Source organism: Harpegnathos saltator, unplaced genomic scaffold (assembly GCF_003227715.2).
Source record: "Harpegnathos saltator strain DR-91 unplaced genomic scaffold, Hsal_v8.6 scaffold539, whole genome shotgun sequence".
NCBI lineage: Eukaryota > Metazoa > Arthropoda > Insecta > Hymenoptera > Formicidae > Harpegnathos > Harpegnathos saltator.
Genome location: NW_020230359.1, coordinates 419,279 through 437,797, shown reverse-complemented (window position 1 = coordinate 437,797; position 18,519 = coordinate 419,279). Strand labels below are relative to the sequence as shown.

At 48.5% G+C, this 18,519-nt stretch overlaps 4 protein-coding genes and 1 long non-coding RNA gene across 7 annotated transcripts in view; all 5 read left to right on the top strand.

Moving 5' to 3' along the window:
* The first annotated feature begins 114 nt into the window (after nt 1-114).
* Nucleotides 115-3,452, top strand: Gmppa (GDP-mannose pyrophosphorylase A). Its single transcript, XM_011141719.3, has 5 exons — nt 115-1,417; nt 1,593-2,169; nt 2,247-2,523; nt 2,607-2,871; nt 2,948-3,452. Exons 1-5 carry the CDS (start codon nt 1,378-1,380, stop codon nt 3,046-3,048), a joined length of 1,260 nt encoding a protein of 419 aa, XP_011140021.1. The 5' UTR covers nt 115-1,377; the 3' UTR covers nt 3,049-3,452.
* An 876-nt stretch (nt 3,453-4,328) lies between these two features.
* On the top strand, nt 4,329-9,924 carry LOC105183515 (uncharacterized). Of its 3 annotated transcripts, none has more exons than XM_011141721.3 (10): nt 4,329-4,631; nt 5,063-5,346; nt 5,453-5,659; nt 5,739-6,296; nt 6,371-6,546; nt 6,622-6,700; nt 7,563-7,889; nt 8,094-8,599; nt 8,682-8,914; nt 9,051-9,924. In XM_011141721.3, exons 2-10 carry the CDS (start codon nt 5,140-5,142, stop codon nt 9,314-9,316), a joined length of 2,559 nt encoding a protein of 852 aa, XP_011140023.1. In that variant the 5' UTR covers nt 4,329-4,631; nt 5,063-5,139; the 3' UTR covers nt 9,317-9,924. The 3 variants fall into 3 exon arrangements, with proteins under 3 accessions (XP_011140023.1, XP_019697182.1, XP_011140022.1); XM_019841623.2 differs by having other exon boundaries at nt 4,329-4,988; XM_011141720.3 differs by having other exon boundaries at nt 4,329-5,346.
* Nucleotides 9,925-10,427: 503 nt separating this feature from the next.
* LOC105183516 (uncharacterized) lies at nt 10,428-12,064 on the top strand. Its single transcript, XR_849786.3, has 3 exons — nt 10,428-10,940; nt 11,489-11,604; nt 11,736-12,064. It is a non-coding gene; the product is annotated as an uncharacterized LOC105183516 (long non-coding RNA).
* A 689-nt stretch (nt 12,065-12,753) lies between these two features.
* LOC109503899 (predicted GPI-anchored protein 58) lies at nt 12,754-18,194 on the top strand. The gene is made up of 3 exons (XM_025303308.1): nt 12,754-13,333; nt 16,739-17,163; nt 17,574-18,194. The coding sequence occupies exons 2-3, from the start codon at nt 16,789-16,791 to the stop codon at nt 18,192-18,194; spliced, it is 996 nt and encodes a 331-aa protein (XP_025159093.1). The 5' UTR covers nt 12,754-13,333; nt 16,739-16,788.
* Nucleotides 17,626-18,519, top strand: part of Msp300 (Muscle-specific protein 300 kDa) — a 98,650-nt gene continuing 97,756 nt past the window's right edge. The window contains exon 1 of the mRNA XM_025303277.1: nt 17,626-17,802. The gene's annotated coding sequence lies outside the window, so the exon portion shown is untranslated. The remainder of the gene's footprint in view (nt 17,803-18,519) is intronic.

Sequence of the window (18,519 nt, the reverse complement as noted above, 5' to 3'; positions counted from 1 at the left end):
TCGTCGTCGTCGTCGTCGTCGTCGTCGTCGTCGTCGTTGTCGTCGTCGTCGTCGTCGTCGTCGTCGTCGTCGTCGTTGTCGTCGTCGTCGTCGTCGTCGTCGTCGTCGTCGTCGTCGGCGGCGGCGGCGCGAGCGTCTATGTTACCGTCGTCGGCGCGTTGCGCTGACCCTCGGGCTCGAGTGCGCACAGCCGCGCCAAGCTGATCGCGCGCACTCGTCTTCCTTCCCCCCTTTGCTCCGCGCTGCTCCTTGCTTCGCGCTGCAAACCGGCGCCCTTCGGCGACGGCGAGAGCTCGCGGAGATGGCGGGATTTCGCGCCAAGCGTAGTACGCGAGATTCGGTTCGATTCGATTCGGTTCACCTCGCGCCTCAACGAAGATCCCGCGATCTTTCTCCCTCCCGCCGTGCCAACAAACTTACGGGCGCGTATTATCCGGCCTTCCCTTGCCGACACGTAACGGGGGAGAGTTTCTCCCCTAGATGGATTTCTGACGACAAGAAATGTCGGCAGCACTGGCAAACGGCAGCGCCGCGGTTCTTTAAGGCGAGAAACTTGTCCCACGGAATGATAGTCGAAGGAGAATCATAGATCTGTTCTTTTCTAGATGCACTTTGTGTCGCACTGTCTGCACTCCGGCGATATGGTCTGAAATGGCGATATACCGAGGCTGTGAGGGAGAGAAAGAGGGAAAGTGCGGTTAGTGCAGCTGAAAACGGACTTTACGCGATGCTGTCGTCGTGTCAGCTGTGTGAGAGCAGATTACCCTTTAAACTTTTATTGTTAAAGGGAAAAGTGAAAGAGAGAAAAAGAGAGAGAGAGAGAGAGAGAGAAAGAGAGAGAAGGAGAGAAGTTCTATTTAATTATGTCAGGAGAGGTTGGATCGGCAAGACCGCTTGAGTGACTTGAAAATATTGATGAAGACGTAAAAGGCTTTAAAGGAAACACAAAATTGATGGTGTTTACACAATTGATAATCTTCCAGAGTTATATTAAATTATGTAGTATTTCGATAGTTTTGGCGGGCTTTCCTTTTAGTCTACAAAGTATCGGCGATAATGATAGATAAAATATGTTTATGTGACGGTCAGGAAGAGACGTACTTGAAATACGTGTCCTTTTTATGACCGAGGTCGACTTATCGGAAATTATACATCGTGTTGATACCATCAGAGTGATGACACGTCCAAATGCCACTCAACCATACGGATACGTCGACGTTTTATGATAATTTTCGGCCAGTTGCTTTAGTGAATTTACCTCATTAGTTGAATAGTGATTGTTATTGCTGAAAATTCTCATCTTGTATTACTTATTTTGGAAGATAGAAATAATCTCAGTTAAATATTTCATAGAGGATACATTTAAATTGTGCAAACATGTTGAAGGCAGTTATCTTAATTGGAGGACCATTGAAAGGTTTGTGTCTCTATTGCTTTACAATTAAATCAGTTGAAATAGTAAGAGTTGCAGGATTATTATAGATATAATATTGGTTGCTAAATAAACTGTATATTCAATTAGAACTTTATACTATGAAGATTCTCTTGAATTTATATTTTGAATGTTTTTACCTTGAATGTTTTTTCTGCAGGAACAAGGTTTAGGCCTCTTTCTCTGGACATCCCAAAACCACTGTTCCCAGTGGCTGGGTTACCCATGATACAACATCACATTGAGGCATATACCAAAGTGCCTGGTCTCAATGAAGTATTGATAATCGGCGCTTATCCCAAGAACGATTTATCTCAGTTTGTACAACAGATGTCGAGTACCTATGGCATAGTTATTAGATACCTGCAGGAATTTACTCCGCTTGGAACAGCAGGAGGCATGTATCACTTTCGTGATCAGATACGTTCGGGCAGTCCATCATGCTTTTTTATAATGAATGGGGATGTCTGTGCTGACTTTCCTCTATTGGAAATGGTGGAATTTCATAAGGACAAGCAGGCCCTGCTCACAATCATGGCTACAGAAGCAACTCGTCAGCAGTCCTTGAATTACGGATGTATGGTTTTGGGCAAAGAAGGAGAAGTGGCGCATTATGTCGAAAAACCTTCCACATTTGTATCAGCCCTTATCAACTGTGGAGTATATCTAGCCTCCCTAGAAATCTTCCAAACAATGGCGGATGTCTTTCATGCTAATCAGCAGCAAGATCTTATAATGTAAGCTTCTTTTAGATCTGTTTTCACACACAAACATGGAGTAGAACCATGACTCTTACTTTCCATTTTGTGTACAGGCAGTCGTATGGCAATGGCAGAGATCCAGCGCACATTGCGTTCGAGCAGGACATACTGACACGTTTGGCAGGAAGCGGTCGATTGTTTGCTCTGCCTGTGCTCAGATGGTGGTCGCAGGTGAAAACCGCAGGATCTGCGATATATGCCAATCGACACTATTTGGCACTCTACAAGCAGAAACAGCCAAACCATTTGGCTTCGATGAGCAAAGATTCTTGTAACATCATAGGAGATGTATATATTCATCCATCAGCCACTGTACATCCAACTTCCACGGTAAGGATAAATTGTCCTAGAATGCGATACTTCACGAATTTTAACGAACTCACATATTTATATAAAATTCCTTCCTCTTACAGCTAGGTCCCAATGTTAGTATAGGTCCAAATACAATTATTGAGCCTGGTGTGAGAATCAGAGAATCGATTGTATTGGCCAACACACACATACAGGCTCATTCTCTCATCTTATATAGCATCATAGGAACAGGTACCAGTGTGGGTGAATGGGCACGAGTCGAGGGGACTCCTTGTGATCCAAATCCTAACAAGCCGTTTGCGAAAATGGAGAACTTACCATTGTTTAATGTCAACGGCAAACTCAATCCTTCCATCACGATACTTGGTAATGAAACGGGTCCTCTTACAAATATATTTTTTAATATTGACTCGCGAGTTTTTAATCGTTCATGTTGCTTCAGGCACCAGCGTGAGCTTGGCCGCGGAGAAAATTCTGCTGAACTCGATCGTTTTGCCGCATAAGGAACTGACGAGAAACTATAAAAACGAAATTATTCTCTAGCTGTCTATGTGCAATTATTGGAACATATGAACGATATGGGTGTAGTAAGAGTGGATTCGCACAAATATGATCAATCACTAAGTATATATGCAATATAATTTTAGATTTTTACATTGATTTGTTACAACGTATATTTGATAATTTTGTAATATATAAAGTCGACATTTTTACATCGTGTGCATCATGTTGCAACCAAAAATTATGTACATAAGAACAAGGGTGCAGCATAACTTCTCTAGGGTATTGAGAATTGTATATATGCCACGTTTGTATACGTATGTACACCGTGGTTGCTAGCACGCAATCTACATGTGTGTGTGTGTGTGTGTGTGTGTGTGTCTGAAAGCATACCATCGCTGATATTTTCATAAGTATATGAATAAACCTTTTCATTTATTGGCTAACTGTTATATTCGTCATTCAAGAGGCGCATGTCGCTTGTGTGTATCGAGGAACGCCGCGTGCGATCGTGCGATAAGTAGAGGAAGAAGCCCCGAACTCGCATTAACGCTCGCATATCGCGGCGATCGGTACGCGGGAGGAAGAATAACCGAAAAAAATCTTCCTGAGCGTTCGGGCCGCCTAAGGTGAGGCTCGCTCTCGCGTTCCTCACCGGCGGCGCCAGGTGTATGCAGTCGCGATGCGTGCGTACGTGCGTGCGAGTGAGCGAGCGAGCGAACGACCGACCGACTGTACGGATCCTGGAGAAAGGAGAGAGAAAGAGAGAGAGAGAGAGAGAGAGAGAGAGAGAAAGAGAGAGAGAGAGAGAGAGAGAGGGCGAGCGAGCGAGCGAGGCGTGCGCGTAAAATAGCCGCATTGAATTGCACTGAATCAACAGGTAGATCAGCGGCGGGGTCGGTATGCGTGGGATGTTGTACGCGCGATCTCTCGTAGAAGCGGGATTCGCCGCCGCTGGTCGCCACGAAAAATGCAGCGTTCGCGACGCGCGAGCACGCACGACGACGACGACGACGACGACGAGACGCCACAGCCGCAGCTGCTTCGGGAACGAGGTGCATTAGAGGACGACGTCGACGGCAACAGCGTGCGGGCGACGATCGGGGACAGGAGGGAGCGACGTTCCGTGTGGAAACGCGCGTTCTTCTCTAAACGCGCGTGTGCTTCGTGAACGCGCACAGGCGGATTCCGCGCATACCAACGCCGCTGATCCCCGGCTTCCCCGCGAGCAGTTGACGGCGGCGGCGGTGGCGGCGGCAGCGGCGACGGCGGCGGCAGCGGCGACGGCGGCGGCGGCGGCGGCGGCTGCGACGGCGGCGGCGGCAGCGCAGTGCGGCGCGGCACGGCGGCGGTTGCGGTAGCGTCCGGATCGGGAGAGTGATTTTTGTGATCGCTGCTCTCGTCAATGACACGCGCGGAATGCGCTGAGCGAGCGCGCGATCCCACGCTACGCTATACGCGCCGACATTGTTACGCGTATACGTGCTACGCCTCGCGCAGCGCTGCGCTGGCCTTTAAAAAAACCGAAGTGCCGAAGGATTCGCCCGGACGGGCGTGCGTGAGGTGCTGCGACGGCGCGTTTTGAATGTGGCGCAGGGCAAACGGCGGGCCTCGTGAGGAGCAACGTTAGTTTCGTCACCCCCGCGTATAACGGATAATCGAATCTGTGTTTGTGACTCGGAAGCCTGTTGCTTCGCCAAGTTTTCGCTGTTATCCTCGAGCAGACCTCTCTTTCACCGGGAAAAAGCGTAGTTCTCGATTCTGTGTACTTAAAATTGTCAGGATACGTTCACTTTTAACGGCATTTTAGAGAGAAAGAGCGTATAATTTTTGTTTCGCCGAGTATAAAGTAAGAAATTCTGAAAATGATCGAATAACGCGTAAACGCGTATAAATCGCATTGCTCATTTAATCTCTATCACGGAAATCGACAATTTCATCGGGAGGAAAACAATTTTATACGCGTGAAAGATCAAGAAAATGTAATTTTTACCTTTCGACGTATTTTTTATCGGGTAACAGCGATCTGATCGAGAACATAATATTTTGTTTACAGGAGGGCTGAAGGGTGCATTGGTACAAGTGAAATAAAAAAGACTGCCAGACATTCCAAATGGGTGATAAAAGCCCATTATGGCCCAGTGTCATCAGTCGCAACATCAGCACGAATTTCTGCCTCTGTGCGATGTACTGTTCAACATTATCTCATTAGCGTCATACTTCTGCGATGTTGTGTTCGATTTCGCGATGGTCTACGCCCTTGCCCATCAAGCAATAGCACCGCCCGTATTGTTTCCACTCAGCATCACTCTCATAGCCACTTCTCTGCTGATTTCTCAAGTTAGTATTCGAGTAAACGAATCAATCGGTCCACCACCAGGTCGTCTTTCTGTCACTGATTATGTTATCAATCTGATTATGTTATCTTTCTGTCACACATTTGTAGATCATTAGTTTAAGATGGTATCTCTGGGGAGCTAGAGGCAAATTGACAAACAACAACGTGCCGGACGAGTGCGATGCGAGTCCAGTTAAGAAAACAGGCAACTGGATGGTAGGCTGTGTTCTGCTGCTCCATTCTACCCAAGTCGGTGTACTATGGAGATACTTCAAGTTATTTATCCCAGTAAACTTAACTTATGTAAAGCACGAGGTGTGTATCAGTGTTGTCTCTCTCGTCTCTCATCAATCCAATCTCTCTCGTCTCATACGAGTCTCATCGCTCACTTCAGGTACGGGAGCTCTGCGTATTACGACTGATACACGCGTTCTGTGAGGCCGCACCGATGCTACTTCTGCAGCTGTATCTCCTGTCCATCGGCGTCACCGATGACGGTGAGACAGAAGCCGGGAAACCAAAGGATAGCGACGGCAAAGACAGCAGTAAATTAGCCAAGCTGACCGCGGTGTCGGCGGGACTCTCCTTGTGGAGCGTGTGTTGGGCAGTGGCTAGTTTCAGTAAGGGTGCCGCGCGTCTGCGAAACCTAGAACGCTTAGTGCTGACATGGTTGGGAGTGCTGGCGCAGTTAGCCTGGCGTCTGGGGACAGTGAGTGCTCGTGTCGGAGCGTTGGTCGTGTACGCTTCGCTGTATGGCGGACAGTGGCTGCTGATCGTCATGGCCCTGCACTGGCTGTCCATGCTGACATGGTTGCTGCTGACTCCAGACGGGCTCTTTCACGGTGGCGAGCGTCTTCCTCTGATCAGGAAGACATTCCTCGCTTCCTTGCTCGCTTTTGTATATATATTCGCGTATGTTAATCTACACGAGACGAATCATCGTCAGAAAATGGTTAGTAAATATGACCAACACCGACGGTATGAGCATTCTTCTCTGTAGATGCTGATCGGGTGATGCTTCTACAGGTAATATTTTACACCGTGATGTTTCTGGAGAATAGTCTGCTCATCGGGGTATGGGTGGCGGGTGTTAATCGTACTGATCTGATGCCTCATCAGCATCATCCACATCCGGTTACTCTGGTGCTTATTCTCCTGGCTCTATTCTTTGGTGGTATGTTCTTCATGGGTCTTTACTACAGGTAAGTTTAATGTTTTATTTCGCCTTACTTTATGAATCTCAAAGTTACGCTGTACATTTTTACTTCCTGCGACAGATTTTTTCACGTGAGAAGACTGAGGTACGAAGCTGGTGGAAGGATGACTGGTTCGAATCTTACGACATTATCAAATCAGGTACAACACGAGACAGACTTCTCTTTCCGAACGTTTAAATTCCATCCTGTTGAGACTTACAGTTTTCCGGTAATGCGACTCATTTTGTCAGGTCAGGAAAGCTTTTATTATCTTGATGAAAATTTACCAAACCTCACCACTGTGTTTGATCATGCTACCAAAGAATATTCACATATTTTGTCGTTGAATCATATTGATTGAAAGTAAAAGGTCATTTCATTTGTTTCTGAATCTTATTTGAAAATAAAAGATGGTCTGACCTACTTTGGGACGCATTACTCGAGAATAAAGAGTTCGTCTGACTTATCGTTGAGTCTTGCTACGACGATTCTTCGTTAAGTACAGTGGCGGCTCGTAGCGGAGATTTTGGAACTAATAATAATGACAACGGGTCCGATCGAATTGCAAATAACGGGTCTATTCCGGCTATTCCAGTTAACAGGTCTAACTCTTTTAAATAACCCGTCACTTTTAATTAGTTCTGTGGCCTCCGTTACGAGTCTCCACTGTTTTTAACCATTAATCGAAGTTTGTAGTACAACTCAACGATAAGTGAAGCAAACTTTTCACTTTTGAGTAGTAATTGTAACAGCAGTTGTAAAAAGTAAGAAAACTTTTTGAACGATATTTCTTAATAGCACATTTGAATAATATTACTTAATGGCAAATCGAAAGGATTTTATTTTCAAATAATACGTTTCCCGTTTGTCTCTCAAATGCAGATTTGCCTCAGCAATCATTGAGTGTTATTGATAATAATTCAATTGATGTTAATTATTATAAGATTCATTACTTTCGACGATATGATTGTCGCCCTTGTCTCTCGCAAAGGCGCAGTTACAAACATAAATTTCTCTTGCAGGATAATTCGGAAGAAAAACAGATAGATTATAATGAGGAGAAAAAGGTCAATATTAGCATCGGCATGAGGAAAGTCAAGTTGAGCAATGGTGGTATACCGGGCGTGTTCAACTGCCGTTTCGCGAATCCAACGGCCGTAAATCCGAATCGCAAGAAGAAGAAGCCGACGACGTTCGTGCCCCCGCCGCCGCCGCAGTCGCAATCGGGCACGGTGATGAGTTCCGTTACAACGGTAGGAGATTCGAAGCAATGGCTCAACGTCGGTAATGGCTCGCGGCAATTGATTCCATTCTGGAAGAAGCCCATATCCTCTTCCAATGTAGCACAGGTGAGTGACCGACAAGTTTACTGCTAATCGCGACTGACAGCAACAATATGCAGAGAAATATCATTTTAAATCCGATGCTTATCGGTGATTGCTTGCAATATATCAACTCATGAGATACTTGAGACAAGAGTAACCATTAACTCGAATAATGCAGCGTGTATTTTTCTATATATAATTACAATGTTGCGTGTTTCTACCACACAGAACGATAACTCCAACGAGCGAAAGGATGAGGCCGACATGGCGGTCGGAGGCTCGTTGAACGTCACGTTAATACGGGAAAAATTAAAAGAAAAGAAACAGCAGCAGCTGCGCGAATTACGGGCCATCCAGGAAGAAATCAAGGAAGGTAAATTATTCCCACCTCCATCCGCTAACACATCCTCCTTCTCGACCTCACCCTCCGCCTCTAATCAGCAACCACCGCCAAATACAAAGTTGCATACATCCCCGAATTCACCGTTATTCACGTCCCCGCCATCCTTCGAGCAAAACGGTGGTGGCATCTTATCGTCCTGGCCACCCGTGAAAATGCACTGTCTCCTACCCCCTCCACCGTCCTCCCCATATTACCATAATCCGCATCCCTCGAACCCTTGGAGGGCGGCTCCACAGAGAGAGCGAGCGGACACGCCGGAGATATTACTGGCGCCGCGATGCCTTCCGCATCATTATTCTCACTGGTCTCCGCCCGGACATCTTAGTCACAGGTATGTTTTGTAAAAAATTCCTTTAATCCTCCTCTTTTCGACCCAAGCAGCTTGTTGATTAACGAGAGCTTTGTACGATCAGGCTGCACACAAATCAAAACGGCGCCGACGAGAGCTCCAAGGGCGAGGGCGAGGGAGAAGCGGAAATTAGCGACATGGAAGGTAGTCAGGTGTCGTTACCTAGGAGTTACACGCTTCCCCGGGAGTTCAAGTATAATCATCCGAATAATGCCGCGAGAGAACGAGAACGTCGCATTGGAAATAACAAGGTGCCGCCGTCGCGCTTCTATTTACCGTCTACCAATAGTTCCGATGGTACGTACAGCAATCTAATCTGCTGCAATAGAGCCGATATCTGCTCCGTAAATATTTGATAGGCGCGAGCAGATGAACTAATCGGACGTGAACCATCCGATTGTATCGTTTCTGACGCTGATGATAATGTTTATAGGCGACGTGGACAGCGCTGATAACGAGGACGAAACGGACTCTGAAGCGCAAATTCGAATGAAGATCAATCACGGGCACAACCATGACGAAGCCGTGCAAAGACGTCATGTGTACGAGAACAACGAGGAGAACAACACCGCCGGCTGCAATACGCAGTGCGGCACGTCCAATGTCATGACCAACAATTGTTATCCAAATAATTCGCACGGTGCCTTACGACCGAATCAGTTATTTAGAACCCGAGTGAAGCACGAAACGAAACTCTGAGCTGCGTCGTAATTCGCAGCTAAGTGGATCTTTCCGACGCTACACTCGTATTCGGTGCCTCACACGGGACTTTCCTTCAGGAACTAATCCGTCCGCTCGAATTTTAACGGCACGTAGCCGTTGACGTTGCAAAATAAGTATACTTAACATGGTGTACTTTTAATCGTATTATATATAATACGCCGACATATATTGGCATATATATTTTTCCTTCCTTTGCAAGAGATCACAATGCGTGTTACTCTTGCAATACGTTAGAATTTCGTTTCGTAAAATTTCATCATGGCATATTCCGCATGTGGGACTGTGAAAACGCGGAATCACGATGAATAGAATGTCTTTAGCTGCATCTTAAGGAAGGACAGATAGATAGAGTGGACAAATCAAGTGTCTTAATTAAAATTATATAATGTCGCGAATATTTTATACATAAAGTTACCTGAATATACCAGAAACCGAGAATCGCGTACACTCCATCACTCGTACTCACAAATGACATGCGTAATAGATAAATTAGTAATAATAACTAATTTAAGGTATTTTATGCTATTTAAAGAGATATATTCATATTTTGTTATACGTTTGTAAATATACAATCTTACAGATGATTCCTCTTCTATTGTTTTGTTGCATCTTCCTCGTAGATCTTTGAGAAACGATAGACGTGGAAAAGCATCGAGAAAAATGTCCAAGTGAAGTAGAAGTAACAAAGCTTGGACATATCTTCGACCATGGAAACTTCTTGCTTTCGCTTTAGCCTTTAAATTATGATAATCAAAATTTCGGTATAGAATAAAAAGTTTGTTTGCGTCTTGTATTTTAGTTACAGTATTCAAACGCACATTGTACAATAATCATTTATCAGTATCTAAATGCACTTGTTGTAAACTTTCAGAATCCTTTTAATGTTTCTCGAGAAACATTTTTGTGTAAATAGATTTTATATTACAAGGAGATTATATATTTCAAAATTCAAAATTATTTAGTTGTATATGATAAATTGAATTTCCATTATTTACATGTAATAGAAACATCCATGCGGAGAAAGTGCAGTACAAAAGTACGATTATATAACTTATACAAATATGTATGTATAATGTGTGTTTGTGTGTGTGTGTGTATGTATATAATTGTTTGTGTGATGTCATGTTCTCTTGGCTATTTATGCATATATTATAGAAATCATCAAGAAATCATTCGGCATCGAAGTGTCGCAAGACATTTTCTTTCTTTCGAAATTTGTAGGCGTGTTTCGCACGGTGTTGACCTGTCACATCGACCTATTTCTTTCATTCTTCTTATATTCTCGTTTTACTTTTCTACGCAGTTTTAAAATAATTGATTCTTGGTTTGTCCCCTGAGGAATAACTGTCCTGTCGAGATAATATTTATTAATGGCATCAGATAAGCCATGAGATATTGTTTCTAAGGTGTAACTGATATCCACTCAGAAACGTAGTGATAACCGTAATATTATCAAATATTGTCAGTTCTGACTTTTTACGTAAGATCGCACGTTCACTCTGTCTATAAATTCGTGGCGGCACGTAAAATACTTTAGTATAACTGGTTTCTTCGAAACGGTTGTAAGAAGACTTTCTCGTGCGCGAAACTGAACATTTTGGTACGAAAATTATTTAATCGTTGGTATACCATCGCGCTATTAATTATATTGAAAGATTAATATTTTATATTAAGAGAAAATAATTATTACTTATCGTTTGAAAGACCTCTAAGGAAAAATAAATGTCATAAAGTGTCAGTTCTGGCAAACTGACTTGAAACATTTCGAAAGAGAAACTTAAAAATTGAGTTCAATGGATCTTGATGGTATATTGATGGTTAACAATTATAACGTTTATATTGGAAACAACTACTGTTCTTTTCTCGATAATTCTGTATCAATTGTCAATCATGTCTAATCGTGCCGCTAATCATATGTTTTATTTGATTCGTATCGTACATATGGACCATGGCAAATAGGATAACGAGTAGTAAACAAATCAGTCAATCATAGTTGAGAACGTAAACAATCACCGCTTATGTTCCACCACTAAGATTATTTGATTTGCGTTCTGCCTACGTTTTTCTATGTGCCATCAGCTTATGTTGTTGTGAACATTACTGGTGCTACGCCGTCATATTAATTAATCTTATTTGTTAACGTTGCAGCACACCATTCCGATAAAATGGACAAGCGTCTAGCGTTTGCGTTAATTGCCTTGCTTGTTGTCAACGTTATATCGGCAGGCCCTAACTCTGACCAGTGTAGTCCACTTCGCGGGCCAGTAAGTGAAACCAAAAATAAAAATGATACGTTCGCGCACTAATATAAAACAATGAAAATAAAAATTGCGCGCGCTTGCGATTAAATCTCGGATTATTTACGACTGCTTAGGAAACTTATTTACGATTGCAGTGTAATATTAGCGAAGAATGCTGTCCAGGCTTGGTATGCTTGTTTTACGCGCACAGATGCGTATCGGCTCGTATAAATCAGGATAATCGACTAGAACCGACTAAGCAACTGAGGTTGTAACGAACGGAACGCCTTCTTCCAAAAAGAACGACCTCAAGGATGACGCTTTGAAGACACGCAAGATGCAGTACGAGGGATATATATCGTGCGATGTCTTACCGTCTACGTTCTAGTGGCAGATTCAACTTTAACATTGAAGGTTCTGATCTAATCTATATACTAAGATCTTCGAACAGATGACTTATTAAAGATTAAATTTGTTGTAACAACTGGATCGTGTACTCGTCATCACTGTTCCGACATCCAGGTTCCTTGCTGAAACTGGTTTTCAGATATCCTTCTTCCTATGAAAATATCATATTTTCCAAAGCACTTCTAGTCGCAATGTATGCAACGCAATCAATGTAACGCGATCCAGTATAGGCGAGCATAATGTGACACACGTTACATTATGCTCGCATTATCCAATTTTGTCTGGTTTTGTCCAGCGCGCACCTTGTCCTCCTAGTGATAAGCCGGATGCGATACAATACCATGTACATACAATTTGCATTAACGCGTCTCTCGGGCCGAGTAAATCCCGATCAGTTGAACCGAATATTCGCCGCATGTCCGAATCACGTTCGACGCGTCGGTGGAAGCGTCTCGTCGCGGATCTGGCACATTCTCCGCAACATCCCGCGAAAGAAGACGACGCGGGATCGGGCCGATGACCCGATCGCGAAGTCCTGTCCGCGGGATGTTTCTGTTCGCGCGGTCGCTCGTCATCGCGTGCATTTTCGTAATGAGCGAAAGACCAAAATTATCGATGAGCGCCGGTGCGCTCGCTCGTCGGTGATAATAGCGTGCCACCGGCATCATCCCTCTCGCGTCCACGACGGGGATATCTTCTCAGCACGGGATGGAAAGAGAGAAAGAGGAAGACAAAAGGAGAGGACCTGGACGAAGAAGAAGAGAGAACGAGTGAAGAGAAGAGAAGAGCAGGGAGCGCGCGAGGCGAGAACGAGGACGACGCGCGTCGTTGGAGGGCGAGGAATAGAAGACGAGCAGCGCTGCTAAGTCGAATGTCGAGTGATGCCAAAGTTAAATATAAATGCGGGCGGCGAGAAGGAGAGAGAGAGAGAGAGAGAGAGAGAGAGAGAGAGAGAGAGAGAAAGAGCGTCGCGACGCCCATCCTGGATCGATGATCCAGCGCCGGGGAGCAGTCTGCCCGTGGTCCGCGTCGCGATCCGGCACAGAGATCGTTTTCTTGTTCTCTCTCTCTCTCTCTCGTTTTCACCACCTTTGATCTCGTCTCGCTCATCCAGCGTCCGCTCGCGCGATCGGTCCTCCACCGCGGTCGCGACGAAAGCAGTGAAGCCCGACGACGACGAGGGCGGTATCGGGCGGGAAAGTGCGACTCTCGGAGTACGGAGACTTGAGGCTGCGCCTTTCCTTCCATCCTTGGACTAGCATCCGGTCCTCGTGCGGACGAGAGCGGTCGACCATCGAGATCGTTCGCGCACGTTGGATCGCACCGAGGCCATTCGGATTTACCGGTAAAGTTCGCGTTAATCGGAGCTACGCTTGCTAAAAGACGCTCGACCTTCATTCGGGGTGTTGGCGGCTTTAGCTAGGCTGATGGGTGTTCCTCTTTCGTGTCCAGTCCGCGGTCGATCTGCTCGCCTTATCTGTAATCGGGGCTTTTCTCAAGCGCGCGCGCGCGCGCGCTGCGTTTTATCATTTGCGTAGACGGCCGTCTCGCTCGCGGTATTACATGCAACGGTTACGGTCTGTTGCGTAATTCATGAAGAATCTCGTTGTAACTGCGGTGTAATTGGACGAGAGATCGCCGTCCTTAGTGGAACTCGTGTATCGTGTATCGCGTTTCGTATCGATCGATTTCATCTCATGATTTGTATGAATTTAATTGGACTGCCAGTGTTATTTACGCGAGCAGCCGGATTCGGGTCACGCGAGTTTGTTTGCGCATCGTCAAGGTGTTAGTCAGCGATATTAGCGGCAAATGAATCAGTAGACCGAGGAATGCAAAGAGCTTGTCGCGTTTGTCAAACCGCAGCGAGAGTGACGTGGTCGCGCGAATCCGGACTAATCTTTGCCGATCAGGAGTCTCCTTATCTTTCGGCACGTCTCGCCCATCTCGAGAGAAGTTCCGCAAACCGCTTAACTTAATTACTCGCTCTTAACTCGATTACCAGCACTCGCGGGAAAGGGACGGGAAACTTTTTGCACGCAATACGCGAGCAAGGACACTTTTAATGAATCGCCCCGAGAGAATTCCCGTTGAAAGTCAAGTGCGACTGGACGAACCACGATTGAGTGATTGCGAAATTCGAATTCTGTGCGTGCGCGGGCGTTACGCGCGGAGCGGAGCTCGCGCTCATACAGCGCGATACGATGATGTCACGTCGCGGATTCGACGGATGAGGGTGAGCTCCAATAATAATTGCCGACCGGCGAGCGATTCTGTCGAAGCGACATCCATTAGGAACGCCGACTATTTCTGATCGTCAATTCGGCAGAGAGATCTTATTTTTGGACGCAGCGTCTCTCTCTCTCTCTCTCTCTCTCTCTCTCTCTCTCTCTCTCTCTCTCTCTTTCTCTTTCTCTCTCTCTCTCCGAGATCCAGGATCCAGCGAGTCGCCAGCGAGTCCGCGGATAATCCCCGTCGGCGGGGCTTTTGGCTCGCGCTAAATTCTCCAGCGTTTTTCCTCGCTCGCGATCGAAATCGCGAGGCTCGCTCTAATATTAGCTCGCGTCTTTCGCGATCGGCGGATCGCCGATCGTTCGGTTAATTCTCTCAGACAGAGCGACGCGTCTCTCGAGATCTCACCTCGTGGGCGCGACGTGCGGACGCTGGGCGATTGTCTCGACGTACCGTTAGCTCGTCGCGCGCATTTCGCGTTGCAAATGTACTTCATATGGCATATCACCGATATATTATGCATGCGCGTACAGCACGAGACTCAAGCGAGTCTCGCAAGCGCAACTTCGTAACGAGAAGCGTGTCTTGACGAATTCTCGGTGGAACGACATAAATTGCGAGCCCGGCTCGCCCCGGGATCGCCGTCGCCTCTCTGCAACGAGAGACGCAACGGACAATGGATGCGTAATGCCTCGTTCGAGTTTGACGTCGAAAGTCCGTCGCCAATTTCGCGCACGCTTTGCACTCGGATTGACGTCGATTACACGCTCGTGGCGCGTAACAAGCTCGATCGCGTCATCGGCTGACGGCTAACGGCTAACCGGTTCGCGGCGAGGAAGCACCTGAAATTCGTCGAGACTTCGATACTCCCGCGATCTCGATCGATACTCGACCGATACTCTCTGCGCGAGGTCGGCGATCTCGACGCGATCCCGATCCCGCGGACGCTTCAGCTGAGCGGAGCCTCAGCGGAGCTGAGGCTCCACGTGCGTGTGCGATCGAACCGGCGCGGCGCGGCGAGCGCGATGGCGATTACAGCTGTTAATATCCGTGTCAGTCTCCGAAATACCCGACGCAGTGATTGCGAATATACCTGCCGGTCCGTTGGACGCGTGTGTATAAACGCCGCGTCGCCGGTCGGAAATAGAAATAGCGCTATATTTAGCCGGCCTACACTCGGTTCATCCGGCTAAAAAGCCAAAGACTTTTCGGTCTACGCGCGCGCGGTCATCCCGGCCGCGCGCGCAGACTTCCTCTGGCGATTTAACGACGAGCGTAAAACCGCCGGCGACCCGGCGAGCACAATGGAACGAGGCGCTTCTCCAGGGAGAAGTATCGTTTACCGCGAATGTGCTCGCGATATCAAACAGATCAAACAGAGGCAATGGCAACACGCTCGGCTGTGCTCGCCGAGCATCGTCCTTACGCTAATCGTCCGACTAGTTAGAAAAAATATTTTTTAAGGTCGCACCGATCGCACGAGACTTTGTCTTTTCGCGAGTCCGTGGCGTGGAAAGCGACGTCAGTGCATCTGAAGTCTCGTCGTCTGGGAGAGACAGCGACCAGATGGGGAAGCTCGCTTGCAGAACGAGGGGATTCCCTCAGAAGCTTTCCGACCGGTCATCCGTTCTCAATCATCCCGAGCGGGTTTCGAGACAGCTCAGTGTTCGAGATTGAATTTCTCTGCGCGAATTTTTCCTCGCGGTCGCAACGCGAGAGTCCGCAATTGATTGCGTGAAATCTCAGGTCTTTCTTAGCCGAAAGCGAGTAGACTGTCGTTTCCAGTCGCTGCCAAGATTATCCAACGGTATCAACGAACTCAACACGCTCGGAATCTTGCGAAACGCCGGACGGGACGGGATTTCCGCGAGATACGAAGCGGTAGTCGAGACGAATGAGCTCATTACCGCGCAGCGCGGCGAAGCGCGGTCGAACGTTCGCAGAGGAGAGTCGTCGCACGCGCGAAGACTCGCGAGGGCAGAAGAAGAAGCGTATCGTCGCGGTCGGTCGTCGGAGAAATTGCCCGCGACTTCCATCGCCGCCGTCGCTGGCGCCGCCTCGCCTCGCCTCGCGTGTCGGCGTTCTCTCTTTGACATTTCGATAATTGCGCGCGGACACCTCCGTGCATGAATGTGCGAAAGTTCACAGGTACGCGCGGACGATCTAGTCACCTATTTCGAGAGACTTTTGGCCACGTGCCAGCCCGAATACCGCCGCTATTATGCGACCCGTGGTTCACTCGTAGCGCCTGCGAGTTCACCGTGAACTCCTGCCCATCCGAGTAAAAATCTCTCGCCTGCACGGCCTGCGAGAGAAAAATCTCTCCTTCCGCGGCGGCGCCGCGGCTGCCGTTGCCGAAATTAATCCCGAGCGAGAATTAATTCTCGAATTAATTCTCGAGCCAAGGTCGAGCGCGAGCTGGCGAAGCCAGCTGGACGATAAGCGCGGCCGCCTGTTGTTCGACTCGCCGCGATGCGATCAAAGCCGCAGCCGAATGAGACTCGCTTTTTGCTTCCAGCGATGCTACTAGCCTGCGACCACGGTGAAAGCAGTTCGAAGTAGCCCGAAATGTCGCAACAACATCCGTCGAGGCCGCCCGGCAGCCACGTGCCGCCGGCTGGCTGGCCAGGACGAGCGAACGCGCCGAGCCCGTTCAGGCCCGCTTCGCCGTACACACCTTCGTCATCACCGCACCCGCAAGGACGAGCCCGCACCGGACCCCCGACCCCGGTCCACCAGGCGCGACCTATGTCACCACTCGCGTATTCCGCTGGGATGATGATGCATCCGATGAGCCCGGTGCCGATCGGGATGCCGATCTCACCCGGGATGTCGCCGGTCTTCGGCTGCCCGACCTCCGCTTACATCCAGTGCCCAAGGCCACGCTGGCCTTCACCGATCCCGACGGTCAGCCAAGCGCCGAGGCCGTTCATACCGACGCAAGTACGCAAGTAATCATATTACATGACGCGGAATGATCCGGCGTCATGTATCGGCGATGTGCGTCGCGTTCGATTACGGAGACTGGGGAATCTCATCGAGAGAGCCGCGTGAAAATGAATGTTAAAAAAGGGCCAAAGGGCCAAAGGGAGGAAATTATATGAAGCCTCTTTGTTTTATCGAATTGAACTTCCGCATTTTCAAGCGAGCCCAAATTAACGAGCGAGATCCCCAGTGAGAGCGTTTTGCTGTCACTGGGGATCTCGCAGCGCGTTGTTGTCAGCGAATAATCTGCCGAAAGGAATTACTCGCTCGATCGACTCGCCGCGCCGGCAAGATCGACTGGCGCCCGAGAGGAATCGATCCCCCCGAGAGGAATTGCACTGAATCGCGATCCTCTTCGCGATCCGCAGAGTTCCTTCAGAAGCGACTCGGCGTCGCCCGTGCCGTGCGCGCCGCCGGAGTACCTGATCGCGCCCTACAGATCCGGGGAATACGAGTACATCGGCGTGCCGTTGGATCATACGCAGTCGGACGAGGAGAGCAGCGGCCCGAGCACCGCCGAGATCATCGCCAGCCAGAGCCAGGATTACGTGGACGAGAAGCTAGCCGAGTACCAAGCCACGATCCAGCAATTGCAAGGTGAGTTTCACGGCGGCACGGAGGTCGGGCCAGGCCGATCCCGTTGCGAGATCGGCTCGTTGGCGCGGTGGAATTGCACAGGTCACGTTATAAAGACCGCCAACGGACTGGCATTACGCCCTCGGCTCCATCCTCGTGTGTACGGAACCCTTAATTACAGTGCCGTTTACCGCGATCCGGATCACGAAGCGCCGTCGCGCACGCAAATTCCGCCCATGGGAGCGCGAGCGGCGAGATCGTACGTATCCACCATCACCCCCCCCCTCCCCCCGCCGGTGCGTGCTGGCTTCCACGTGAGGAAAATCGCGAAATTGCCGTCTCGCCGTTTCCACGGGGATTTCGATTCGACAAGCATCGCGGTCGAGCGAATCGAGCGTCGTGGAGCTTCGTAAAGCCTCCAAGGCGCTCTTTCGAGTCCGCTCTCGCGCTCTGGAAGTGCGCGCTCTTGCGGCCCCGAATTTGTCGCAAAAGGACTCAAGGTCGGCCGCGTCGCCGTCGTCGTTGTGCCCGCTCGTCGATACGCCCACGACGACGCGCATCCGCGGCTCGTAATTCCTTCGCGCGCTTCTTGCGCAACGGGCACCTCTGCCCAGCGGCGGAACAGAGCCGCGTCTCGTGCGCGTACGTCTCTCTTCTCGCATACTCGGCGAATCGAACGGCGGCCGGCGCACGGGGAAAATAGGATAGAATCCGCGGAGACGTGAACGGGTTATAAAT